Source organism: Microcaecilia unicolor, chromosome 3 (assembly GCF_901765095.1).
Source record: "Microcaecilia unicolor chromosome 3, aMicUni1.1, whole genome shotgun sequence".
Lineage (NCBI taxonomy): Eukaryota > Metazoa > Chordata > Amphibia > Gymnophiona > Siphonopidae > Microcaecilia > Microcaecilia unicolor.
Genome location: NC_044033.1, coordinates 190727009 through 190754615, shown reverse-complemented (window position 1 = coordinate 190754615; position 27607 = coordinate 190727009). Strand labels below are relative to the sequence as shown.

At 47.8% G+C, this 27607-nt stretch overlaps 1 protein-coding gene across 1 annotated transcript in view; it reads right to left on the bottom strand.

Moving 5' to 3' along the window:
* Window positions 1-27607, bottom strand: part of KANSL2 (KAT8 regulatory NSL complex subunit 2) — a 220339-nt gene that overhangs the window by 163337 nt on the left and 29395 nt on the right. The window contains exon 3 of the mRNA XM_030196841.1: window positions 26793-26971. Within this exon, the coding sequence (XP_030052701.1) occupies window positions 26793-26971 (179 nt within the window). The remainder of the gene's footprint in view (window positions 1-26792; window positions 26972-27607) is intronic.

Here is a 27607-nt window from a genome sequence, read left to right as displayed (position 1 = left end):
GCTGTGTGTGACCACCACCTGCTGAGATAGAGAACATACAGAGGAGTTTCCGGCAGCACATGACCACATATAGGGAGGCAAAAGTTTGCTCTCTATCTCCACCTGCTGGTAGATGGACACAACCCACCAGTCTATGGATTGATCAGCTTGATGATATGGAATTTATCTTTAAAATTAAGCGTGGTCTGGAACACTAGAGGGTGGCCAATGTAACGTCAATTTTTAAAAAAGGTTCCAGAGATGAGCATGAAAATTATAGTGCAGTGAGCCTGACGTCAGTGCCGGGCAAAATGGTAGAGACCATTATAAAGAACAAAATTACAGAGCATATTCAAAAGTATAGATTAAATGAGACAAATCCAACATGGCTTTACTGAAGAGAAATCTTGCCTCACCAATTTATTAAATTTCTTTGAAGGGGTGAAAAAAAACATGTGGATAGAGGTGAGCCGGTCGATACTGTGTAACTGGAGTTTCAAAAGGCATTTCACAAAGTACCTCATGAAAGACTCCAGAGGAAACTGGAGAGTCATGGGATAGGAGATAGTGTTCTATTGTGGTTTAAAAACTGGGTAAAGAAAAGAGAGTTAAATGGTCAGTATTCTCAATGGAGAAGGGTACATAGTGTGGTTCCCCAGGGGTATATGCTGGGACCGCTGCTTTTTAAAGTATTTAAAAATGATCCAGAGATGGGAGTAACTAGTGATGTAATTAAATTTGCTGATGACACAAAGTAATTCAAACTTATCATTGAGGATTGTAAAAAATTACTTATGAGACTGGGAGACTGAGCATCCAAATGGCAGATAAAGTTTAATGTGAGCAAGTACAAAGTGATGCATGTGGGAAAGAGAAACCCAAACTACAGTTACGTGATGCAAGGTTCCACATTAGGAGTCAATGACCAGGAAAGTGATCTACATGTCATCGATTATACGTTGAAACCCTCTGCTCAGCGTTCAGCAGCAATTAAAGCAAACACAATGTTAGGTATTATTAGGAAAGGAATGGAAAACAAAAATGAGCACATTATAATGCCTTTGTATCACTCCATGATGCGACCGCACCTCTAATATTGTGTGCAATTCTGGTCACTGCATCTCAAAAAAGATATGGGTTGATGATCAGAAGCAGTCTATAGTTGCCAACAGTGCCTGTTTGCTCCCGCCCGATGATCAGAGCCAGTGAGTGTGTGTAATAACGCGCTTGCCAGCTCTGAATGCTAATTGCATGCAAATGCATGCAAAGAAGGGTCTCCCGCATTCATCCCTCATGATCAGTGGGCAGTGCGCCAAACAAGGGCACTGCTACCTCTGCAAACCTTACGCCAACTCAAGAGCTGGTGTTAGGATTTACTAGCGAGAGAGGAATGAGGGAGACCCAATGAAGAGGTATGACAGGTCCGTCTTACCTAAGTCACCCTTCCCCCTCCCCCAAAAAAAACACAAGGTCTGGAGGTCCAGTAGGACTGCTAGCTCCCCCCCCCCCCCCCCAAAAAAAAATACAAGACCTGGAGGTCCAGTGGGACCGCTAGCTTCCCCCCTCCCCCATCACACAAAAATGCCCTGGTGGGACCACTATCTACCTGCCCCCTCCACCCCCAGCGGCCTAGCTCTCCACTGTGTTGGTAGTAGTTGAAGGGAGGGACTAGCACTCCCTCCCTCCACTTCAGACGCCTTCCTAAAATGGTGGCATCCCGCCCTACCCTGGGATGCACCAGGTGGGGCTTAACCCATTTATGGACACCACCATTTTGGGAAGGCCCCCCTGAAGAAGAAGAGCTAGTCCCTCCCTTTTCCAAGTACCACCACCACTACAGAGAGGTAGGCCATCGGGGGTGGAGGGGGGCATTTTTGTGCGGGGGGGGGGGGGGAGGGTGAGTAGGAAGCTAGCGGTCCCACTGGACCACCAGTGTTTTTGTGCTTGGAGGGAGGGGCATGGAAGTCCACTGGACCTCCGGGTCTTGTTTTGGGATGGGGTGGGGGTGGGCTTAGGTTTGACAGGTCCGGGAGAATTTCCTGGACCTGACAAACCTCTTCTGCTGTTTGACAGGTCCCGGTTTTTGACAACCCGAACCTGTCAAACAACTTCTGCGGGAGGACTGTGCCTTGGGCGCATGCCTAGGCATAATCCTCCCGCAAAAGTACCCCTATGATCAGAGAAGTACCCCATTTTCAGAGCTAATAGCGCACATAAATTTGCATGCTATTAGCTTTGATCATAGGGGCGTTATAGCCCCGCGCTATTCTGGCGCTACTTTTAGAGTGCTGTTTGGAAGAACGCGGGGCTTCTGATCATTGGACCAATACTGAAATTAGAGAAGGGCGATGAAAATGATAAAGGGGATGGGACGACTTCCCTATGAGGAAAGGCTAAAGCGGCTAGGGCTCTTCAGCTTGATGAAAAGACGGCTGAGGGGAGATACAATAGAGGACTATAAAATAATGAGCGGAGTGGAATGGGTAGAGGTGAATCACTTGTTTACTCTTTCCAAAAATACAAGGACTAGGGGGCAAGCAATGAAGTTACAAAGTACTAAATTTAAAACAAATTGGAGAAAATATTTCTTCACTTAACATGTAATTAAACTCTGGAATTTGCTGCCAGAGAATGTAGTAAAAGCAGTCAGCTTAGCAGGGTTTTTAAAAAAGGTTTGGATAGCTTCCTAAAAATAAAGTCCATAAGCCATTATTATTATTTTTTTATTTATTCGATTTTCATTTTACAAGTATACAAACTTGTTTTAAGAAAAATTGGAAAATTGAGGTTACAATATTTCAGGAAAATCTATTATCATCATAAACTTTCCTTAAACCAATATAAGTCCACATTAAAGAAGTTCAAAAACACAATACTGTTGAAGCAATTAAACAAGTAATTATCATATAAAGAGAGCGAGCGGACGCATATTGGTCGTTATATTACCAAACATTATTACTAGTTGGAAGGGCTATTCCAACTGTCCTTCTAGATGTTATAAAAGTCTCGAGTTGGGAGGGATCAAAAAACACAAATTTTTCGGATTGGTAGGAGACTAAGCACTTGCAGGGGAATTTCAGAAAAAAAGTTGCTCCCAATTTAATCACTTCTTGCTTCTCCTGTAAGAATTTGTTTCGGCGCAGCTGTGTTTGCCTTGATACATCCGGAAAAATATTAAATTTTCAAACCCTTAAAAAGCTTTGCAGAATTTTTATATTATAGTCTTAATATCCAAAGTTTATCCGGTGACAAAGCCACCATAACCACCAGGGTAGCAGGTACTACTTGTTCTGTATCTGACAACTCTAATAGAGCAGATACATCCAGGGGTTGATTTTCTAATTGTTGTTGATTCCTGGGTGGAAGATAAAACACTTGTGTAAAAGGAGGTATATTCTCCTCCTTTATTTGGAGAGTCTCTGAGGTATAATTTTAACATCTCTTTAGGAGCTATAGTAGTCAAATAGGGAAAATTAACAAACCAAAGGTTATTACTTCTAGAGAAGTTTTCCATTATCTCTGCTTTTCGTCTTAAATTAATTAAATCTTTTAACATTGTATTTTGAACTTCTTGTAGTTATATTTCTTTAGCCTGTTGTTCGACCTGTGAATTCAATTGCTTAACTTTATCTTCCACACTGTCAACATCTTGCTTAACTTTCTGTATCTGGGGTATTAAGGCTTTGCCCAAATCAATTATAAAAGTGTCCAAAGGCAATCAAGTGTTACTTCAGGAGGTTTAATTTGCGAAACTGTAAATGAAAAGGCTCCTACCTCCGTTTGCTGTTGTTGTAAAGCAATACCTGCCCCACTAGAGTTGTTTCATTCCTCCATCGATGTTCCGATCAGCATGGCCAGCCCCACTCCTTCATGTTCTTCACTCACCCCCAACGTCCCTTCTACTACTTCCCCTTCCGGGGTTAGACTCAGTGACGCCGTTTGAGGGGGCAAGCCCACGAGGTACTGGAGGAGGAGGAGGCAGCGTTCAAGCATCGGGGCTCAATGAGACTTCCAGCTCTAGTGTATCCCGCATGCCTTCAACTGCCGCAGGAGACAACAGCGAGCCGCCCACCGGCGTACTAGCGACCCGAGCCCGCTGCAAGAAAGAATCAAGAGGGCCACTTCGAGTTGGGATTCCAAGTCGCTGGGGGACTACGGCTGCAGCTTTTCCCCTTCTCTTCACCAAAGCCACTAAAAAGAAGAATTCCACAGGAGCTCAAAAAAATGCGTCCGTCCTACTCGGCGGCCATTTTGAACCCCATAAGCCATTATTAAAACAGACGGTGAAAATCCACTGCTTATTTCTAGGATAAGCAACATAAAATGTATTGTACTGTTTTGGGATCTTGCCAGGTACTTGTAACCTGGATTGAACACTGTTGGAAACAGGATGCTGGGCTTGATGATTCAGTCTGTCCCAGTATGGCAACACTTATGTACCTGCTGGTTGAAGGACATTGTTTTAGACAGGTCTGGTTGTACTAAAGAAAATAGCAGGTAAGACCCAATTTCTCCATACTGAATACACCACTTGCCACAGCCCAACAACTTGAAGAAAGCTTTGATTTTAGATAGGCAAAACACAGTTAAAGTACTTAGGCGCACGGATTGCAGTGTAGCAGGCTAAGCCACATACACTGATTATGTACTAGTGATTTACAAAACTAGGAATACTTTAGATTTGTAGGTGAAACATGCTCCATCTTGGTTAGGTAGTATTTCAAACAACAAAATGACAGACCTTCGCAATTGTGTTAACTTTTCTATGTGCTCCTGACATACTATCTAGGGTTTTGCGGGAGTTGCAGGGACACCTGGGATAATTTAACTGGGGGTGCCACCTACCATGTGTTGGTGCTCTTTTGGTGAAGGAAGGAAGGAGGTTAATTTGTGTAAGTATTGAATTTGTGCAAGTATTATATAGTGTTACAGTTCAATGCAGTCATAGAATGGCATCAACGTCCTGAGAAACGGGTGCAGACTGAGATGTTGGTGGGTGGGGGTCTCTCCTGTGTAATATGTGGACCACCAGGGAAGGGGTACTGGCAGAAGACAAGGGGACTGGAGAATCCATTTGTAATGCATACTCTTCAGATAGGAAAAATGCATTAGTGGACTCTGGGGAAGGGAGAATGTATTTTTATGACTCAGAATTTGTACCTGGGCTGGAAGTGGTGGCTTTCAGGTAGTGGGAGCATGGTAAAATTATGTATAATCATACCTGATAATTTTCTTTCCATTAATCATAGCTGATCAATCCATAGACTGGTGGGTTGTGTCCATCTACCAGCAGGTGGAGATAGAGAGCAAACTTTTGCCTCCCTATATGTGGTCATGTGCTGCCGGAAACTCCTCAGTACATAAGTACATAAGTACATAAGTACATAAGTACATAAGTACATAAGTAGTGCCATACTGGGAAAGACCAAAGGTCCATCTAGCCCAGCATCCTGTCACCGACAGTGGCCAATCCAGGTCAAGGGCACCTGGCACGCTCCCCAAACGTAAAAACATTCCAGACAAGTTATACCTAAAAATGAGGAATTTTTCCAGTCCATTTAATAGCGGTCTATGGACTTGTCCTTTAGGAATCTATCTAACCCCTTTTTAAACTCCGTCAAGCTAACCGCCCGTACCACGTTCTCCGGCAATGAATTCCAGAGTCTAATTACACGTTGGGTGAAGAAAAATTTTCTCCGATTCGTTTTAAATTTACCACACTGTAGCTTCAACTCATGCCCTCTAGTCCTAGTATTTTTGGATAGCGTGAACAGTCGCTTCACATCCACCCGATCCATTCCACTCATTATTTTATACACTTCTATCATATCTCCCCTCAGCCGTCTCTTCTCCAAGCTGAAAAGCCCTAGCCTTCTAGCCTTCTCAGCCTCTCTTCATAGGAAAGTCGTCCCATCCCCACTATCAGTTTCGTCGCCCTTCGCTGTACCTTTTCCAATTCTACTATATCTTTTTTGAGATACGGAGACCAGTACTGAACACAATACTCCAGGTGCGGTCGCACCATGGAGCGATACAACGGCATTATAACATCCGCACACCTGGACTCCATACCCTTCTTAATAACACCCAACATTCTATTCGCTTTCCTAGCCGCAGCAGCACACTGAGCAGAAGGTTTCAGCGTATCATCGACGACGACACCCAGATCCCTTTCTTGATCCGTAACTCCTAACGCGGAACCTTGCAAGACGTAGCTATAATTCGGGTTCCTCTTACCCACATGCATCACTTTGCACTTGTCAACATTGAACTTCATCTGCCACTTGCACGCCCATTCTCCCAGTCTCGCAAGGTCCTCCTGTAATCGTTCACATTCCTCCTGCGACTTGACGACCCTGAATAATTTTGTGTCATCGGCGAATTTAATTACCTCACTAGTTATTCCCATCTCTAGGTCATTTATAAATACATTAAAAAGCAACGGACCCAGCACAGACCCCTGCGGGACCCCACTAACTACCCTCCTCCACTGAGAATACTGGCCACGCAATCCTACTCTCTGCTTCCTATCTTTCAACCAGTTCTTAATCCATAATAATACCCTACCTCCGATTCCATGACTCTGCAATTTCTTCAGGAGTCTTTCGTGCGGCACTTTGTCAAACGCCTTCTGAAAATCCAGATATACAATATCAACCGGCTCCCCATTGTCCACATGTTTGCTTACCCCCTCAAAAAAATGCATTAGATTGGTGAGGCAAGACTTCCCTTCACTAAATCCGTGCTGACTTTGTCTCATCAGTCCATGTTTTTGTATATGCTCTGCAATTTTATTCTTAATAATAGCCTCCACCATCTTGCCCGGCACCGACGTCAGACTCACCGGTCTATAATTTCCCGGATCTCCTCTGGAACCTTTCTTAAAAATCGGAGTAACATTGGCTACCCTCTAGTCTTCCGGTATTACACTCGATTTTAGGGACAGATTGCATATTTCTAACAGTAGCTCCGCAAGTTCATTTTTTAGTTCTATTAATACTCTGGGATGAATACCATCAGGTCCCGGTGATTTACTACTCTTCAGCTTGCTGAACTGACCCATTACATCCTCCAAGGTTACAGAGAATTTGTTTAGTTTCTCCGACTCCCCCGCTTCAAATATTCTTTCCGGCACCGGTGTCCCCCCCAAATCCTCCTCGGTGAAGACCGAAGCAAAGAATTCATTTAATTTCTCCGCTACGGCTTTGTCCTCCTTGATCGCCCCTTTAACACCATTTTCGTCCAGCGGCCCAACCGACTCTTTGGCCGGTTTCCTGCTTTTAATGTATCTAAAAAACTTTTTACTATGTATTTTTGCTTCCAACGCTAATTTCTTCTCAAAGTCCTTTTTTGCCCTCCTTATCTCCGCTTTGCATTTGTATGTCGATATCAAAGCTCCATCCGCAGGACTCAGCACTTAGAGAATTACACCCACGAAGGGACACTCTGCCCAGCTCACCACCGCCGAAACGGGGGAGGGGAATTAACCCAGCTCATCCCCACACAAATGGGGGAGGGGAATCCGTCCAGCTCATCCCCGCGGAGCGGGGGAGGGACACCACACCCGCCGATGCGGGGGGATCTGGCTTATCCTGCAACCGCAACCACGGGAGGAGCTGACTGACCCTAACACCGCCGAAGCGGGAGGGGTACAAAGCTGCCCTACAGCCGCACAAAGCGGGAGGGAGTGCCGGCAGAATTTTAAGTCTCAATCCAGCCCCGCAAAACGGAGGGGAGAGGAATGCAGCAGCTCACTGTAACACAAACTCGTCTTAACTCTTGAAGAATCCAAGTGAAAAACTTGAACACGAAGTCTTTCTGAAGTAACTGAAGACTAAACTTGAACCTGAAATGCAACCAGAATAAAAACAGTACAGATATCTGGGAGGGGCTATGGATTGATCAGCTATGATTAATGGAAAGAAAATTATCAGGTATGATTATACATAATTTTACCTTCCATATCATCAAGCTGATCAATCCATAGACTGGTGGGATGTACCGAAGCAGTACTCACCCAGGGCGGGACATTGAAATCCCTGACCTCAACACTGAAGCTCCAAACCGGGCCTCCGCCCGTGCAGCCACAGTCAAACGGTAATGCTTGGAGAATGTATGAGCCGAAGCCTAAGTTGCCGCCTTGCATATCTCTTCCAAGGAGACGGACCCGGCCTCTGCCATCGAGGCCGCCTGAGCTCTAGTGGAGTGAGCCTTCAGCTGGATAGGCGGCACCTTCCCCGCGGCCACATAAGCCGCTGCAATGGCTTCCTTGACCCATCTTGCCACTGTAGGCTTAGCAGCCTGCAGACCCTTACGAGGACCTGCAAACAGGACAAACAGATGATCCGATTTCCGGAAATCATTGGTCACTTCCAAGTATCTGATGATGACTCGTCTCACATCCAGATATTTAAGAGCAGAGTACTCCTCTGGGTAGTCCTCCCTACGAAAGGAAGGGAGACAGAGCTGCTGATTCACATGGAAGCGAGAAACAATCTTGGGCAGGAAGGAAGGCACTGTGCGAATAGTCACTCCTGCCTCAGTGAACTGCAGAAAAGGCTCTCGACATGAGAGCGCCTGGAGCTCGGAAACTCTTCTGGCTGAAGTGATAGCCACCAAAAAGACTGCTTTCAACGTCAGGTCTTTCAGAGATGCCCTCGACAAGGGTTCAAAAGGCGGCTTCTGCAATGCTCTTAGTACCAGGTTGAGATTCCACGCAGGCACCACTGAGTGCAGAGGAGGGCGCAGGTGATTAACTCCCTTGAGAAAGCGCACCACATCTGGCTGCGAAGCCAGGGAAGCACCCTTCAGGCGGCCCCTGAAGCAAGCCAGAGCCGCTACCTGGACTTTAAGGGAACTGAGCGACAGGCCTTTCTCCAGACCTTCTTGCAGGAACGCCAACACTGAAGCAATTGGAGCAGTGAAGGGAGAAAGTGAGCATGCTTCACACCACGCTGCAAAGATACGCCAAACCCTGGCGTAAGCAGTAGAAGTAGAGCGCTTCCTCGCTCTCAGCATAGTGGCGATGACCTTGTCTGAGAAGCCCTTCTTCCTCAGACGCTGCCGCTCAATAGCCAGGCCGTAAGACCAAAGGGAGAGGGATCCTCCATCACCACGGGACCCTGATGTAACAGGCCCTGCTCCACTGACAGCCGCAGAGGATCGTCGACTGAGAGCCTGATCAAGTCCGCATACCAGGGACGCCTGAGCCAATCCGGACCCACCAGGATTACCCTGCCGGGATGCTTTGCCACCCGGTCTAGCACCCTGCCCAACATGGGCCAGGGCGGGAACACATAGAGAAGCTCTTGTGTCGGCCACTGTTGGAGAAGAGCATCTACTCCCAGGGATCGAGGATCCCGTCCTCTGCTGAAAAAGCGCGGCACTTGGCAATTGGCCGATGACGCCATCAGATCTAGGCTCTGCTGGCCCCAGCGCTTCGTGATGTCCAAGAACGCCTGAGCAGATAGCTGCCACTCTCCGGGCTCCAAGGTATGGCGACTGAGAAAGTCCGCCTTGACATTCATGACTCCGGCAATGTGGGCCGCTGAAAGCTGCTCCAGGTTCGCTTCCGCCCACTGGCAAAGATTCATAGCCTCCTTGGCTAGAGGGGCGCTCTTGGTACCTCCCTGGCGGTTGACATAGGCCACAGCCGTGGCATTGTCCGACAGTACCCGTACAGGCTTCAACACCAGTACCGGGATGAACTCCAAAAGCGCCAACCGAATGGCTCCGAGTTCCAGGAGGTTGATAGACCACTTTGCCTCTGCAGGAGACCAGAGCCCCTGCGCTGTCCTTCCCAAGCAGTGAGCTCCCCAGCCCGACGAGGCGTCCGTCGTGACGACAATCCACTCTGGGGTCACCAGAGGCATTCCCGCAGACAACTTGTCTGTCTGCATCCACCAGCTCAGCGCCTTGCGCATTGCTGGGTCCAAGGGAAGGCGCACAGCATAATCCTCCGACATCAGAGTCCAGCGCTGCAGCAAAGAGTGTTGAAGTGGTCTCATATGAGCCCTGGCCCAGGGCACAACTTCCATCGTGGCCGTCATAGAGCCCAACAGCTGCACATAGTCCCAAGCCCGAAGGGGAGAGGCTACTAGGAACTGGTCCACCTGAGCCTGAAGTTTGACAATCCGATTGTCTGGCAGGAACACTCTGCCCACTTGGGTGTCGAATCGAACTCCCAGGTACTCCAGGGACTGAGTCGGGCGCAGCTGGCTCTTCTCCCAGTTGATGATCCATCCCAGGGAGCTCAAAAGAGCAACTACCCGGTCCACAGCTTTGCCGCACTCTGCATAAGAGGGGGCTCGGATCAACCAGTCGTCCAGATAAGGATGGCCTTGTACCCCTTCCTTTCGTAGGAAGGCCGCGATGACCACCATTACTTTGGAAAAGGTCCGCGGAGCAGTAGCCAACCCGAAAGGGAGGGCTCTGAACTGGAAGTGTCGTCCCAGGACTGCAAAACGCAGAAAGCGTTGATGAGGAGGCCAGATGGGAATATGCAGGTACGCTTCCTTGATGTCCAAGGATGCCAGGAACTCTCCTGCCTTCACTGCCGCTATAACAGAGCGGAGAGTCTCCATGCGAAAGTGCCGCACTTTCAAGGCCCGATTGACCCCTTTGAGGTCGAGGATAGGCCGGACAGAACCTCCTTTCTTTGGTACCACAAAGTAAATGGAGTAACGTCCCTTGCCAAGCTGACTTTCTGGCACCGGAACGACCGCGCCCAGGCGGATCAGATTGTCCAAGGTCTGCTGCACTGCCACAGCTTTGACCGGAGACTTGCAGGGAGAGAGTACAAACCCGTCTTTTAAGGGTCGGCAGAACTCTAGTTTGTAGCCGTCTCTGATGACTTCCAGCACCCACGCGTCTGAAGTTATTGTGGTCCACTCGCCCAGAAACGAGGACAGCCGTCCTCCAATCTGCACTGGGGCGTGGACCAAGACCCCGTCATTGGGTACGAGACCCTGGGGGAGGACCGGAGGGAGCACCTCCGGGACGGTGGTCTCTGCGAAAGGAATGCTGCTTGGGGGAGAAATTCCTCTTGAAGGAAGAGGGGGCAGAGGAACCCGACTTGCCCGGGCGGTACCGACGAGCTTCCTGCAACCGTCCTCTGGAGGTACCGGGACGAGTACTAGCCCGAGCCCTGACCTCTGGTAATTTCTTGCCCTTAGACGTGCCGAGATCGGTCACGATTTTGTCCAGCTCGACCCCAAAGAGCAGCTTGCCTTTAAAAGGCAACCTAGCCAGGCGGGATTTAGAGGCGTGGTCAGCAGACCAATGTTTCAGCCAAAGCCACCGCCGCGCAGAGATTGTCTGAGCCATGCCTTTCGCTGAGGCCCTCAAGACATCATACAGCAAGTCTGCCAAATAGGCTAGGCCCGATTCCAGGGCCGGCCAATCAGCCCTCAAGGAATGATCCGAGGGGGAAGCCCGCTGCACCATAGTCAGGCACGCCCTGGCCACATAGGAGCCGCAAACTGAGGCCTGCAAACTTAAAGCAGCTGCCTCAAAGGACGACCTTAAGGCCGCCTCCAATCTTCTGTCTTGGGCGTCCTTTAGGGCCGTGCCACCTTCCACCGGCAACGCCGTTTTCTTAGTCACCGCAGTGATTAAAGAATCCACGGTAGGCCACAGATAGGCCTCACGTTCACTCACAGCCAAAGGATAGAGGCGGGACATAGCCCTAGCCACTTTAAGGCTCGCTTCTGGGACATCCCATTGAGCCGAAATTAAGGTGTGCATGGCATCATGCACGTGGAAGGTTCTAGGCGGGCGCTTCGTCCCCAGCATAATGGCAGAGCCAACAGGGGCTGAGGGAGAGACGTCCTCCGGAGAGGAAATCTTCAAAGTGTCCATGGCCTGTAACAACAGGTTGGGCAAATCCCCTGGGCTAAAAAGCCGCGCTGCAGAGGGGTCATCCGCTCCATCCGAGCGGGGAACCGTCTCCTCCAAGGAATCCGCAAAGGACCGTTGGGAGACCTCAGACACGCTGCCCTCATCTACATCGGAGGAGACAAATTCCTCCAAGGCCTGGGAATCAACCCGAGGGCGTTTACCTCTGGGAACCTCAACCTCTTTACCAGACGAGGGAGCAGGGGCAGCGTTGTGCATGAGGAAGGCCTGATGCAGCAGCAAAACAAACTCGGGGGAGAAACCCCCCAGACTGTGCACTTCCGCAGCCTGGGCAACAGCCCTAGACGCACCCTCAACCGGCGCTAGCAATAGCGGGGGAGAGACATGCTGCGCATCCAAAATGGCGTCCGGCGCGAAACTCCGCGAAGGAGCCGCGCGGGAAGAACGGCTCTTAACTTTAGCCGCTTCTGTGCCGTCGCCCAAATTAAGGGCGTTCTTGGCATTAATGTCTCCAACCTCAAGGGCGGCCCAAGAAGAAGCCGTCCGAGCCGCGTGGCCGGCCAAGATGGCGGAGGCGAGGAGCGGGGGATGGGCGTTTATGGCGGGAAAAACCGCCACGCCGGAGGAAGGACCGGGACATTCATCGGTCACGAAACTGTCACCCAACAAGGGCGAATCAGGCTTTAAGACCCCCGCATCCCCTCTAGAAGCGCTCAAGCGACCCGGGGAGCGACCCTTTGCGCCCTCGCCTTCCGACGCCATATGCCACGAGGAGAAGAATCGGGGAACCCCCTGCCCGCTATAAAAAGGTAAAAATTACCTGCTGTCCGCTCCGAATTGTAACGACCTGGTGTCCCAATGAGTAGCTGCAATAGACGCTTAAATAAACGTCGAAATAAACGCCTTTAAGGACGTTCAAATTTTTTTTTTTTTTAACGGAGCCAGCGGGAGGGGGGAGAAAAGGAGGGACCTGGCACCACCAGGTTTGCACTTGCTCAAAAGAGCCCTCAACCCCAGGCACTCAACAAAACCTAAAAATTAGGCTTGGAGGCCTAGCCAGAGCTGCTGCTGTGTGTGACCACCACCTGCTGAGATAGAGAACATACTGAGGAGTTTCCGGCAGCACATGACCACATATAGGGAGGCAAAAGTTTGCTCTCTATCTCCACCTGCTGGTAGATGGACACAACCCACCAGTCTATGGATTGATCAGCTTGATGATATGGAAATGGGTTTTGCAGACCTTGGGGCAGTTCCTAAAGGATGGTAGACTGTGTCAACGTGAGTATGACTTAGACCCCAGCAGCTATTTCAATTACTTGGCAACTATGCCAGTGTGCTCATCGGAGGGTGGGAAGAAGAGCTGGGAGAGAGATGTGACATACTTTATGAAGTTGAAGGGGGGGGGGGTGCAAAAAGGGGCTAGTTTTGTATCTTTATGCAATACTACAGCTGATTCCAGAGGGGAATCTAAGTATTTGGTGGCCTGGGAAAAGGGATTTAAGTGTAATCCTGGAATAGAGAGAATGGTGGCAAGTATGGATGAAGCCGTCTAAAATCGCTATTGGCTAAGCTGGTGGATATTGCATATGATTTACAGGGATAATGGGATGGGCGCTTAGCACATACTAATGTGAATCTTAAAATAAAGGTTGCAAGGTTCTAAAGAAGAATGATGGTAAATGTATGTTTAGTTGCAGTCCGATATGAAGTTCAGAAAGCAGGAAAGATAGTTCAATTTCCAAGTATGATTTTGACCAGCGAATTTAGGATGCATATACTCAAAGTTGGCTGACAGCAGCAGGCAAAACCCACCAACCAACGCTGGGCAAGCACACCGGCACCGGCAGGAACTGCCCAGCGAGCCGGAACACACATACTGGAATCCCCCAGACTGGAGGACACAGAACTGGAACACTGGACTGCAATCCTCAGGACTGGAGGACACAGGGCTGGAACACACACCGGACCGGAACACACTGGACTGGAGCGCACCAGACTGGAACACACACCGGACCGCAACACACTGGACTGGTCCGTACAGCTTCACCTGCGCTTGGCCACTACCCCCCCAAAGTTTGAGCCCTTGGGTTCGAGTGGCCGGCAGGACTTACCGGACACCGGATGACACAGGGACCATGAGTGGAAACAGAAGTACTCCTAGACCTAAACTGACCTAAATGCTCCCAAGCCCTAAACCAGCAGAAGTGTTCCTAACAGTAAACTGACAAAAGGACTTCCTAAGCCCTATACTAACAAGCTAAACACAAAACTAACAAGCTCCCTAAGCACTACTCTAGCAAGCTAGAGACAAACTATCAAGGTGCTTCCTAAGCACTACTCTAGCAAGCTAGATACAAAACTAACAAGGTGCTTCCCAAGCACTACTCTAGCAAGCTAGACACAAAACTAACAAGGTGCTTCCAAAACCAAGAGGGAAAAGCAGGGGAACCACAAGGGAAAAGCAGGAAAGCTAAACACAAAGACACCAGTGCACATTGCAGTAACCTGGACCTTAGCAAAAGCAAGCAGGGAAACTAGACACAAAGTCAGAAGTGCACACTGCACCACCCTACCTAAAGCAAACACCACCGTTGCAAAGGCTCTGAAGGAAACACCACCACTTCCTTATCAAGGTCCTCCCTGATGATGTCACACTCCCTAGACCCAGGCAGCACCCTGAAACACAGAGCACACTGAAACCCATAGAGGCCCAACCCACACCAATGCAGCACCATGAAGCACTTGAAGCCAGTACACCCAAAGAGAGGTAGAGCTAACTCAGTCCACACACACAGGTGCAGTATAGTGAAACAATTAGAGTCATGCTGCTGGAAGCTGCCAGCACAGAGAGACAGAGCTAGCTCAGAAAGGACAGACACAGGAAACAGACGCCAGCTAAGAAGCTGACCACCAGGAAAAAGGTAAGTTTGAGAGGGGTTCTGACCACGATCATAACATCTTAAAGGGAGGTGCATCCACAAGTTCCACCAAATAACGGATCCTTGAAGAGAAAAAGAAGCCTACATATGTCCTCCGTTTAACAGATGAAAACAAATATTTTTGATGTTATTTTCTGGGGGGGGGGGGGGGGGCTACTTTAGTATGAAGGTGCATTGCTAAGTGCTGGAGGAATATAACTTGTTCAAAATGTTGAAGGTTGTAAAGCATTTACTATGTTACTATGATGCACAGAAGGAATAACTAGGTGAGAGTAAGGGTTAATATTTTAACCCCGATTTTCTTCCTCAAAAAAAAAAAATCCCTAATTAACTGGAAACTAAGCACCTACATTTACAGACAACATGCTGTAAATATATGAGAGATCACATGCCAAAAACAGAGTAATCAAACTCTAGTGAAAAATATTACATTCCACAAAAGGGAGCAATACCTGATATACGCTCCACACCTTATGGGATAATACACAGTGCTATATAAATGACAAAAATATAAATACAGATCAAAACAACCTGAAGTCACTCTATAGCCCCTCTCCTACTTAAAAATCACAGCTTATAGGTAATACTAGCCATTGAGCCCGTAAAAACGGGCTAGTATAGGAAAGGGGGGGGGGGGGGGTTGAAAGCCCCTTCCCGTCGTCCGGCCCGGGCCCTCGCTCCGCTATTGAAACAGCGAGGGAACGCAGCACACAGCTCTGCTCTGCTGAGCTGCTGTTGGCCTTCCTTCTTCTTCTCTGCCTGTGTCCCGCCCTCGTGTGATGTAACGTCGTCAAGGGCGGGACACAGGCAGAGAAGAAGGAAGGACGGCAGCTCAGCAGAGCTGTGTGCTGCGTTCCCTTGCTGTTTCAATAGCGGAGCGAGGGTGGGGGGAGCGTTAGCGACGGCGGTTTCGTCCCTCGCAAATGCGCAGTACAAACCCTCTCTGTTCTGCCCCCATCATCATGTATTGACGCGGGGGCGGGGCAGAGAGGGTCTCTACTGCGCATTTGCGAGTGAGTACGACACTCGCCATTTATATGTTTGAGAATTTTGTTTATTGTCAGCGCACATACATTTCCTGGATTCCTAACATTTCATGTGTATTTGAGGAATTTTAATATAATTTTTGTATTTAATATCTTTAGTTATATATCCCTGAGGCAGCCCTTATTGGGAGAAATGTGGATCACATGAGTAAAGCTTTAACAAAGAACTTGTTGTGTGGACCTTCGTCTGAGATCTATTTTTTTGGATTGTACAGACAGAACCACCCACTTTAGTAAAGGAAAGGAACCCTACAGGAAAGCGCCTGAATTTCTGAAATTCTCCTCGCTGAGGACAATTAGCATGGGATCAGCCAAGGGAAGTCTTGCCTCCCCGATATGCTTCATTTCTTTGAAGGCATAAACAAACATGTGGATAAAGAAGAGCCGGCTGATGTAGTGTATCTTGATTTTCAGAAAGCTTTTCTTCCTCATGAGACGCTTGAGAAAATTAAACTGTCATGGAACTGGAGGCAATGTCCTTCTGTGATTAGGAATTTGTTACTAAACAGAAGACAGAGGGTAGGGTTAAATGGCTATTTTTCTCAATGGAGGAGGATGAATAGTGGAGTGCCACAGGGATCTGTACTGGGACTGGTGCTATTTAACCTCCCAAGTGTCTGCTTGTCAGATGCTCCGCTTACTCGTCACATAGCTTCAACAATCTATGTACCACCACTGGCTCGACTCCGCTTCTGCATTCCTCAGTGGATGTTTTCCTCTTAATGATTACTCAGTTCGTATTTGAATTGCTCCACAGTGTACCAACTTTCTACAGTAGTGGATGGTGCCCCAGAATCTAACTCAAGGTCTTCCATTTCAGCATGCTCCATGTCACAAGGTTCTCAATACAGATGCCTGTGGTGGGGTCGGGTGCTCACCTTGATGGTCTCCACGACAACATATCAATCTTTACAACAGTCAAGAAGTTTCCTGTGAAGCTTATGAAATTCAGCCTTCTCAGGGGCAAGGAACTGCAAAGGATAGAGTACTCTGTAGTAGAGATTTTAAGCAGATTGTGGAACAAGCAGATTACACAACTAGGGATGATAAGGTAACTTCTCAAACCCAGTGCATTTCTGTATCCTATAAGTTGTATAAATCTTCTTTGGGGCTACCTGAACTGCCAGTGGAGTCTCCCAGTTTTTGATTAGACTATTTTTCATAACTGTATGAAGTGGAACAGTGATTACTTCTCTACAAAAGTCATAATCCAGAACCTCACAGAAGGTGTCACAGCGTTTCTGAATGAGGATCTTCCTCAGTCTCTAATTTGAAAGAAATAGCTTGAACATATCACAGACAAAACCCAGGAAAGGATATACTTTCTGGAGATGACCTACATCTCTCAGGTGGTGGTGAAGAATCAGATGTAATGCCATAGGACTCCTCAGCTAAGAGATCTTGTGGGTCCTGATCTGTCTCCCAGAGAGGTACATAAGTATTGCCATACTGAGACAGACCAAAGGTCCATCAAGCCCAGCATCCTGTTTCCAACAATGGCCAATCCAAGTCACAAATACATGGCAAGATCCCAAAAACGTATAACACATTTTATACTGCTTTTCCCAGAAATAAGCAGTGGATTTTCCCAAGTCCATTTTAATAATAATCTATGGACTTTTCCTTTAGGAAGCCATCCAAACCTTTTTAAACCCCGCTAAGCTAACCGCCTTTACTACATTCTCTGGCAATGAATTCCAGAGTTTAACTACATGTTGAGTGAAGAAAAATTCTCTCCTATGCATGCCCCCTAGTCCTAGTATTTTTGGAAAGAGTAAACAGACGCTTCAAGTCTACCCGTTCCACTCATTATTTTATAGACTTCTAACATATCTCTCCTCAGCCGCCTTTTCTCCAAGCTGAAGAGCCCTAGCCACTTTAGCCTTTCCTCATAGGGAAGTCCCATCCCCTTTATCATTTTCAATCGCCCTTCTCTGCAGCTTTTCTAATTCCACTATATCTTTTTTTGAGATGGGGTGACCAGAACTGAACACAATATTCGAGCTGTGGTCACATCATGGAGCGATCGCAAAACGGGTAAATTAGGCCTTACCTGCTAATTTGCTTTCCTTTAGTCCCTCCGGACCGGCCCAGAATGTGACTGATGGGTTGTGCACGCCTTCCAGCAGGTGGAGACTGAGAAAAAACTGTGACTCTAGAGAGCCAATAAGAGCCCTTGCCAGCCAGAGAAAGATCCAGTAATAGAGTATCAAAGCAGAAGAAAAGAAGTACCTAATCTGTGCATCCAAAAAACATGAGCAGCCACCGGCACATTGCCAACCAAGGGTGAGTGCCTGAAAACATATCTTTGTTTTTTTTTTTTTTGTTCTGTTTTTCAATAGAGAAACAAACTAGCAACACAGTTCCAAAAGAAAACCGACACGGAACCTCTGAAAACTCAGATATCTGAAGGGAGGGATCTGGGCCGGTCCGGAGGGACTAAAGGAAAGCAAATTAGCAGGTAAGGCCTAATTTACCCTTCCTTAGCATCCCTCCGGACTGGCCCAGAATGTGACTGATGGGACGTAACAAAGCAGTGAAATCATGGGAGGGACCCTAACAGCCCCGCCGACAACACGCGCGCCCCAAAATCAACCGAGCGACGACTGAGAATGTCCAAACGGTAGTGCTTAGAAAAGGAATGCAAGGACGACCAGGTCGCCGCCCTGCAAATGTCCTCCGGAGGAACCATACAACGCTCTGCCCAGGAAGTTGCCTGACCTCTCGTAGAATGAACTTTGACATGGTCCGGAACCGTTTTCCCGGAAATAAGATAGGCCGAAGCAATCATCTCCTTGAGCCAACGAGAAATCGTGGGTTTAGAGGCCATGAGCCCCTTACGCGCACCGCCAATCAAAAGAAACAACCGATCAGATCTCCGAAAAACTTCCGTAGATTTAATATAGTGCTTCAACACCCGCTTGACGTCCAAACACGTCAAACTCCGCTGCTCCTGCGAGCCAGAAAATGAACCTAAGACAGGCAAAACAACTGGCTGAGAAACATGAAACTGAGATACCACCTTGGGAATAAAGGAAGGCACCGGCCGCAAAACTACACGATCTGGACAGAATTCCAAAAAGGGAGACCTACACGACAAAGCCTGCAACTCCGAAACTCGCCTGGCTGACGCGATGGACACCAAAAACACTGCCTTCAGAGTTAAATCCTTCAAAGAACAGGACAACAAGGGCTCAAAAGGAGGTTTAGTAAGAACCGATAGCACCAAATTCAGATCCCACGAAGGGAACACACTTGACAATGGGGGACGAAGAAGATTAACCCCTTTAAGGAAATGTACCACATCCGGATGAGTAGCTAACGACTTCCCTTGGACAGGATCGCGAAAACATGACAAAGCTGCAATCTGCACTTTAAGGGAAGACAACGCCAAACCTTTGTCAAATCCCCCCTGCAAAAAATCCAAAATCTGCGACACCGAAGCCGTCAGAGGAGAAAGAGAATACTCCGAACACCAATCTTCAAAGATCCTCAAAGTACGTACATAATTCAAAGAAGTAGAACGCCGTCGGGAACACAGCATAGTAGCAATAACCTGAGCAGAATAACCTCTCTTTGCTAACCTAGCCCTCTCAAGAGCCAAGCCGTAAGACAGAATCGACCCGGATCCGGATGAGCGACCGGACCCTGCGACAAAAGATCTGGAGTGACCGGAATCCTGAAGGGAAGATCCACCAGAAGACGTCGAAGGTCGGCATACCACGGCCTCCGAGGCCAATCCGGTGCCACCAGAATGAGACGACCCTTGTGAGCCTCTACCTTCTGCAGCAGACAACCTAACAGAGGCCAAGGAGGAAACGCATATACTAGCCTGTCCGGCCAGGATTGAAGAAGAGCATCCACCCCGTGTGCTTTGGGATCTCTGCGACGACTGTAGAACAGAGGAAGCTTTGCACTGACTGCGGACGCAAACAGATCCATCCTGGGAGCCCCCCAACGATCCACCAACAGACGAAACGCCACTTCGCTTAACGACCACTCTCCGGGATCGAGGAGGTGATGACTGAGAAAATCTGCCTGAACATTGAGCGTTCCGTTCCAGCTATATGAGCCGCTGACAGAGCCACCAGGTTGACTTCCGCCCATTGCAGAAGCGGCGCCGCTTCTCGCTCCAACGGTAGACTCCTCGTCCCTCCTTGCCGATTGATGTATGACACCGCCGTGGCATTGTCTGACATTATTCGCACTGCCTGCCCTCTCAACAGATGACGAAACCTCTGGAGCGCTAGACGGATGGCCCTGGTTTCCAATAGATTGACTGAATAGCTGGTCTCTGGAAGAGACCAGAGGCCTTGAGCAATCTGCCCCTGACAGTGAGCACCCCAGCCTTGAAGACTGGCATCTGTCGTTACTACAACCCAGCTGGGCTGCTCCAGAGATGAACCCTTGGTTAAATTGGCTCTCCGTAGCCACCATCTCAGACTGGCCCTGACTTGCAACGAAAGTGGCAGATGGTGATAAAACGATCCGGTCTGGGACGACCACCTGGAAAGAAGGGACCTCTGCAAAGGCCGCATGTGACCCCTGGCCCAGGGCACCATCTCTATTGCTGCCGCCATCAAGCCCAGAATCTGAAGATAATCTCTTGCCAACGATCTGGACATCTGTAAGAAGATTCGAATCTGAGCTTGCAACTTGAGCACGCGAGCCGGAGGGAGAAACACACGGCTGAGCCTCGTATCGAAGAGGGCACCCAGATATTCTAAGGACTGAAAGGGCTGAAGATGACTCTTTTGTAGATTGACTACCCAACCGAGGGAGCGTAAGAACTCGACTACCCGAGCCGTCACCTGAACACTCTTGGAAAGACTTTCCCCGAATCAACCAATCGTCCAAATAAGGGTGGACTAACACACCTTCTGTTCTGAGAGCTGCCGCTACCACCACCATGATCTTGGTAAACGTGCGGGGAGCCGTAGCTAGTCCGAAAGGAAGGTCCCAAAACTGAAAATGATGGCCTAGAATCGCGAAACGAAGAAACCTCTGATGTGCCGGACGAAGTGGAATGTGAAAATAGGCTTCTGTAAGATCTAGCGAAGTCAGAAACTCTCCAGCCCGCACCGCAACAATGACAGACCGAAGAGTTTCCATCCGGAAAGGGGGCACCTTGAGAGCTCAATTGACCGCCTTGAGATCTAAAATGGGACGGAAAGTCTCGTCCTTCTTGGGCACCAGAAAATAGATGGAGTAACGGCCCTGACCTCTCTCCGCCGACGGCACCAGACAAATCGCTCGAAGATCCAGAAGCTTGCGCAGAGTAAGACGAACAGCCCCGGCCTTGATGCGAGACCGACAAGGCGATTGCAGGAAAGCATCTGACAAGAAACGAGCAAACTCTAATGTGTACCCGTCTCGAATAACCTCTAGAACCCACTGATCTGAGGTAATTTGGGCCCACCTCTCTTGAAATTGCGCCAACCGAGCGCCCACTGGGACCAGAGGCTGGGCCCGCACACCTTCATTGCTGCAAATTGGAAGAGGTGGAAAAGGAACCCCCTGTCCCCCGACCTCCTCCCCAAAAGGACTGAGTTTTTTGGGCAAATCTAGACCGAGGGCCTTGAAAACCTCTGGTTGAACGGAACCGACGAAAATCACGCCCTCTGCCACGAGCGGAAAAAGAACCGCGACCAGAACCTCTAGGCCGATCCTCCGGTAACCTCGGAACTTTAGCCTCACCTAAGCTATTCACCAGCTTGTCTAGCTCCTCCCCAAACAAAAAGGAGACCTTAAAGGGAAATTTACTCAGTTTGGACTTAGAAGCTGCATCCGCAGACCAACCACGAAGCCAGAGAGTAAGGCGAGCCACAACTGAAAAAGCCATAGACTTTGAAGAGGCCCGAAGCAAATCATACATAGCATCTGCCAAAAACGCAGAAGCCATCTCCAGCTTAGCCACATCGTGGTCAATGGCCGAAATATCATCCGAAGGACGGTCCAAAACCCGCTCAGACCACCGGAAACTTGCTCGTGCAACCAAGGAACCACAGATGGCGGCTTGCACTGCCAGAGCTGAAACATCAAAAACATTCTTTAACAGGGATTCAATCCTGCGATCCTGGGGGTCCCGCAGTGCCGTGTCACCATCTACCGGCACTGTGTTCCGCTTAGTCACCGCAGAAACCACAGCATCCACTACCGGAGAACCTAAAAGCTCTTTATCCGCCTCAGGAACAGGGTAAAGCCTGCCCATGGCTCTAGCCAACCAAAAACCAGAATCCGGACCCTCCCACTGAGCCTGGACAATATCCCTTATGTCTTGATGCATGGGAAAATCGACTTGCCGGCCCTGCGAATTCCTTTTATCAGCACATCCACCTTCCTAGTCTCAACCACAGTACTATCCGGGTCATCAAAAAGAAGCGTAGAGGAAATCTGAGAAATAAGCTCCTGAAGGTCATCCTTATGAAATATCCTGACCACCGAAGGATCCTCCCCTAAGGAAAGGGAATCACCCTCATCTACCGTCTGAGAAAAATCCTCTGAAAAAATCTCCTCAGGAAAGCCAGACTCCTCTACTAAAACCGGGAGCTCTGGATCAGGATCAAAGGAGTCCTCCTGCTCTGCCTGCAGGGACTGTCTGACTCTCTTTAAAGGCACAGCAGAGCTTCCAGCGAACTCTGTGCTGGAGGCACAGCAGGAGCTGATTGATGTAATAAAAATGCCTGATACATTTGAAGGACAAACTGCGGAGGAAATCCAGCAGCTCCCTGAGGTAACAATGAGGATGAAGCCTGTTGAACAGAAGGCATCAGGCCCAGCAAGATCCAAAATGGCGGGCGTTCCCGCCAAAATCGGCAATGAGGGAGCGGGAGACGCGACCACAACACGGGAACCCGAATCGGGCCCCCCCCCCCACGCCTGTAGCACCGAAGTCGGCGATTTAGCTGGTCCTACACCCTTGCTCCTCAAAAATCTCATCTGCCGTACAAAACTTACAGACTCCGCTTGAACCGAGGCCCCAACGCTGACAGATGGAGCAGCGCTGCAAGCGCTCCGACATCGCAAACAGCTGATCGCCAAAACAAACAACAGCCCCCGAAAACGAAAGTAAAAGTGCTACTCAGCAGAAAATAACAACGGAGCTGCCCTGCTTGTTCAAATAGACTCACACACAGTAGTGCTGACAATCACGGAGCCCAAAGCCCGGATTCGCTTTTTTTTTTTTTTTGAAAGAGCAGCTGCCTCTCTCTGCCTCTACAGTTCTCCCCAATGAGGAACTGGAGGAAATTCACAGGAGTCAGCCTGTTCCAGACAACAGACTGCTACTGAAAGCATCTCAACATCAATATTATGCTTAGTAAATAGGGAGGAATAGGGGGGAGGGACTCGACCATCCGAGTGTGGCACCCCCACGGACCTCAGCCCCAAATAAGCAGGTTTTTTTTTTTTAAACAAATGCACAGGAGAAACTGAACCTTTTTACCAGAAAAAATGACACTAGAGAAAAGAAAAGAATGAGACTGAAGGACTCACCACCTTCCACCTGCTGGAGACTGAGATTACTGGATCTTTCTCTGGCTAGCAAGGGCTCTTATTGGCTCTCTAGAGTCACAGTTTTTTCTCAGTCTCCACCTGCTGGAAAGCGTGCACAACCCATCAGTCACATTCTGGGCCGGTCTGGAGGGACGCTAAGGAAGGCATTATAACTTACCTCTCAGCTCATCAGCTTCCAGCTTTGACAGAGCAACAGTGGGCTGTTTTGGAGAGCCCTATTCGAGTGGAGGAAGTCTGTAAGGTAATTAATCTTCCTGTTGGGAAGTCTCCAGGTCTAGATGGTTTACCTAACGAATTTTACAAACCTTTTGCAGTCAAGTTGGCCCCATTACTAGCTGACCTTCTTAATGCTGTGCGTTCGGGAGAAAACCTTCCCCTTTCCATGATGGAGGCTTGGATCGCAGTTATTCCAAAACCAGAGCAGGACAAAACAGACTGTGCATCATATCGCCCTATTTCTGTACTTAATTCTTTTGTTAAGATAATAGCAAAAGTTTTGGCCAATCGGATGGCAGTAGTCCTACCTGATTTAATCCATCCGGACCAAGTGGGCTTTGTCCCTCAAAGGCAGGCTATGGACGATGTTTGTTGTATGGTTAATTTACTTCATATAACCAAGAGAGATTCCTTTCAGAATTGTTTTCTTGGCCTCGATGCTGAGAAGGCATTCGATAAGAGTCCATTGGCCGTTTATGGACCGGGTCTTAGATAGGTTTGGCCTTTGCTCTGGTTTTCGAAGCTCTTTACACTTCTCCCCGGGCGTGTGTACGTATTAATAGAGGTATCCCTGGTATGTTTCCCTTAACTAGAGGTACCCGTCAGGGCTGTCCTCTGTCACCCATGTTGCTTGCTTTAGTCATGGAACCCCTAGCGGTTGCAATACGCTCTGACCCTGTTTTGGGCATCAGTGTGGGGGATCGCGAGTATAAATTTGCTTTATTTCAGATGTTTTTTTTTATACTTGACCAAACCGCTGATCTCTTTGCCTAATCTCCATAAGCTTCTGACTGAATACTCTTTGGTTTTCGGGTTTTAAGCTCAATATGTCTAAGTCAGAGGCCTTGGCAGTCGGAGTCTCCACACGGGTCCTGGACTCGCTTCAACGGTCGTTCCCATTTAGATGGATGTCTAAAGGAATTCGATACTTGGGGGGAGTTTTGACCACGCTGTTGTCCGACTTGTTTTCTGCCAACTATCCTCCTCTCTTAAGGGAACTATATGGGGATATGGAACGCTGGGAAGCGAACTCTTGGTTTGGTAGGATCGCCATGTTGAAAATGAATATCTTGCCTCGTTTGATATACGTTTTCCAGGTTCTTCCTCTCAGTGTATCCCGGGCATTTCTCTCTGGTTTGCATGATAGATTAATTCGATGTATTTGGTGTAATAAGCATCCTTGTTTACCTCGTTCCTTTTTTTTTTAATCGGGATCAGAGGAAGGGAGGTCTTGGGGTTCCTAATGTCTTTTGGTATTACAAGGCCACTCAAGCACATGCTGCCCTGGAGTGGTTTCAATCAAGTTCTCACAAGCTATGGATTTATCTGGAAGAGAGCTCGGTTGGCCCTCGTTCTCTGCAATTTCTTATGCGGCTTCCACGTAGACATCGCAGACTGCTGAGGGATATCTGCCCTTCCGTTCATACTACCTTTTACTACTGGGATGCAATGTTTTCCAAGCCTGACTCCATTTTGTCTAAATTGACACCTATAGCATACAACCCTCTTTTTTCTCCCGACCTTGTTCCAGGGCCATTTACCCACTGTGTTTCCCTTGGCTTTGTGGTCTGGGGTCAATTATTTGATGATGACGACCTGATCCCTTTTGTTACTTTGGCTCAGGAATATTCCATGCCTCTTCATGAGAGCTATACCTATACCCAGTTGCAGCATTTTCCGTCTTCTGCTGCGGTAAAAGCACAGGTACTTCGGGAAGACTTTCCTCGAAGACCTTTGTGAGGACTCCAGGGGCACATGGGGCTTTATTTCATATTTGTATAAATATCAGTGAAAACATGTACAACCTGTTACACCGTTTTCATTGGCACCTGGAACTGGGGATTGAGATTGGGGATGATGACTGGAATCTTATTGAGAACAACATATTGAAGATGTCTATATCTGTTCCATTTAAAGAAAATGCTGTTAAGGTACCGTACAGGTGATATCTTACTCCAGTTGGTTTAAATCATATGTTTCCAACCATCTCTCCTCTATGTTGGAGGGGGTGTGGTCAAAGAGGTACAATGGGTCATATTTGGTGGACTTGCAATAAGGCCCAGGCTTTCTGGAAGGCTATCCGCTCTAGACTTCAGAGCTGGTTGGCCAAACCTATCCCATGGTCCCTTAAATATTTCCTATGAAGCCTATGGGACTTACTAAATCTCAGGCTCTACTTGTCAGGCAAGCTTTATCAGCAGCCAGAGTGACTTTGGCTACTCAACAGAAGGACCCTTCTTGTTCCTTCTTTGACGAAGTAGCTTAACAAACTTTGGTATATTTGTGAAATGGAGAAGCTTTGGGCACAACGTTGCCGCATTCAGGTTAAATGGAAAGCAATCTGGGAACCATTTCTACAACATTGTTCTTGTTAATGGAATTTGGGGACTCTGTCTGAGATGTGGGTTGTTTGTGTGTGTGTGTTTACTTTTGGTGGGTAGAGGGTGGGCTTCGGGGGGGGGGGGGGATTGAGGGGAAAAACTTTCAAAAATGTTAGAAGTATACATGTTATAATGTTCTAATGAGCTATATTTTTGAAAATGCTTTACCATGCTATGGCATTGTGCATTTTTGTTTTTACACCAGTTGTACACGCTTCTTATTCAGCAACACTATATATATACGTCATTGTCTTACACACTTCAATAAAGACTTCTTGAAATTAAAAAAAAAAACCCAAACAAAAAAAATCTAATCCTCAGAAGGATGTCTTTTCGTGGACTGCTCCTGCAGGACTAAAGCATGCACACTACTGTCTCTCAGCAAAGCAGCATACACTGCTGGGCTCTGGTCTCTGTCTCCCCAGAGTTACCAATACAGTCGTTAGTTCACATACTATCTTTAACCTGTCTGGCCTAAGTTGCGAGGTTCTAAGGTGAACTTGGCCTACCTATCGTGGTTGCAGTTCATAGATATGTGGTGGAGTCACATGCAGTTGGGAATCGCATCTTACCTCTGGGCCTCCTTAATCTAGTTGTGCCCTGAGCTTTTATACTTCCTGAACCATGCCCTGCTGGGTCCCCGCCCCCCCCCCCCCTTGGGCAGAACTATGAGCTTTAAATTAGCTGCAACTGTGAGGGAGTGGCAACATCCTATATATGCTCTCATACACCTATTTAATTTTTTTCAAGGGTGTTTCATTGGTGCTGTATCAATTAAAACTGACTAGCCATGGGCTTTGCACACCAGCAACTAATATTTTCTCATTTCTCACTGTCAAAATCCTGCAGGTTCTTACCTAGAATTCTGCTGGCCTCACTGCGACTGCTCTCCTGAATTTGTGATCCCAGATCCGATCTTGCATATGAGCTCAGTTGGCACAGCAGTGTTTCACCAGTTGGCCCATGGTTTGACTTCTTCATTTGGGCATGAAGTGCAAGGGCATTCTTGCGGGCATGCTCTGCACAGAATACCACACTGAGGAAAAAAATAAATAATGTGAAATAAGATTTCAATGTTGCTCTTAGAAATTATCTTTCTGTAGGTTGGACAAAATAAATCATATTGAGAACAGCAACTAGTGCAGATCTTCATAAAGAAATAAAACTGTATTCAGACTGTCCAATGTTTTAAGCCCCATCTAAACATAACTGGATCAAAATGAACCATAAACTTAAATGGAAAAAATTAAATTCATTTTGGCCATCTTTTGATAATTGCTGACCATTTGCAGCTTCCTCCCAATATTCAAGGATAAAAAAAGTCACAAAATACTAAACTTGATTTAAAAATCAATGCATACAGCGATGTATTTAAATTGTTAACCTATCATCGTGTATTTTCTTTCAATATATAAATCAGTATCCACTTCCTTCTTTCACATCTCCAATAAATAAGTGCCAGAGGAGCCCTCAAGGTATCCACAATAAATGATGCATAGAACTTAAGTCAATTAGAACAGTTTGTATTTCCAAACCGTCATTCCCAGTATCTCTAATTTCAATTATCTTGCTATTTAAATATTGCCCTTAGGCATCTGGGATCTATCAAAAAGAAAAGGATTAGCAAAAGTGTGGTAACTGCTCATCTTCAGTAGGACACAGCTAATGAACT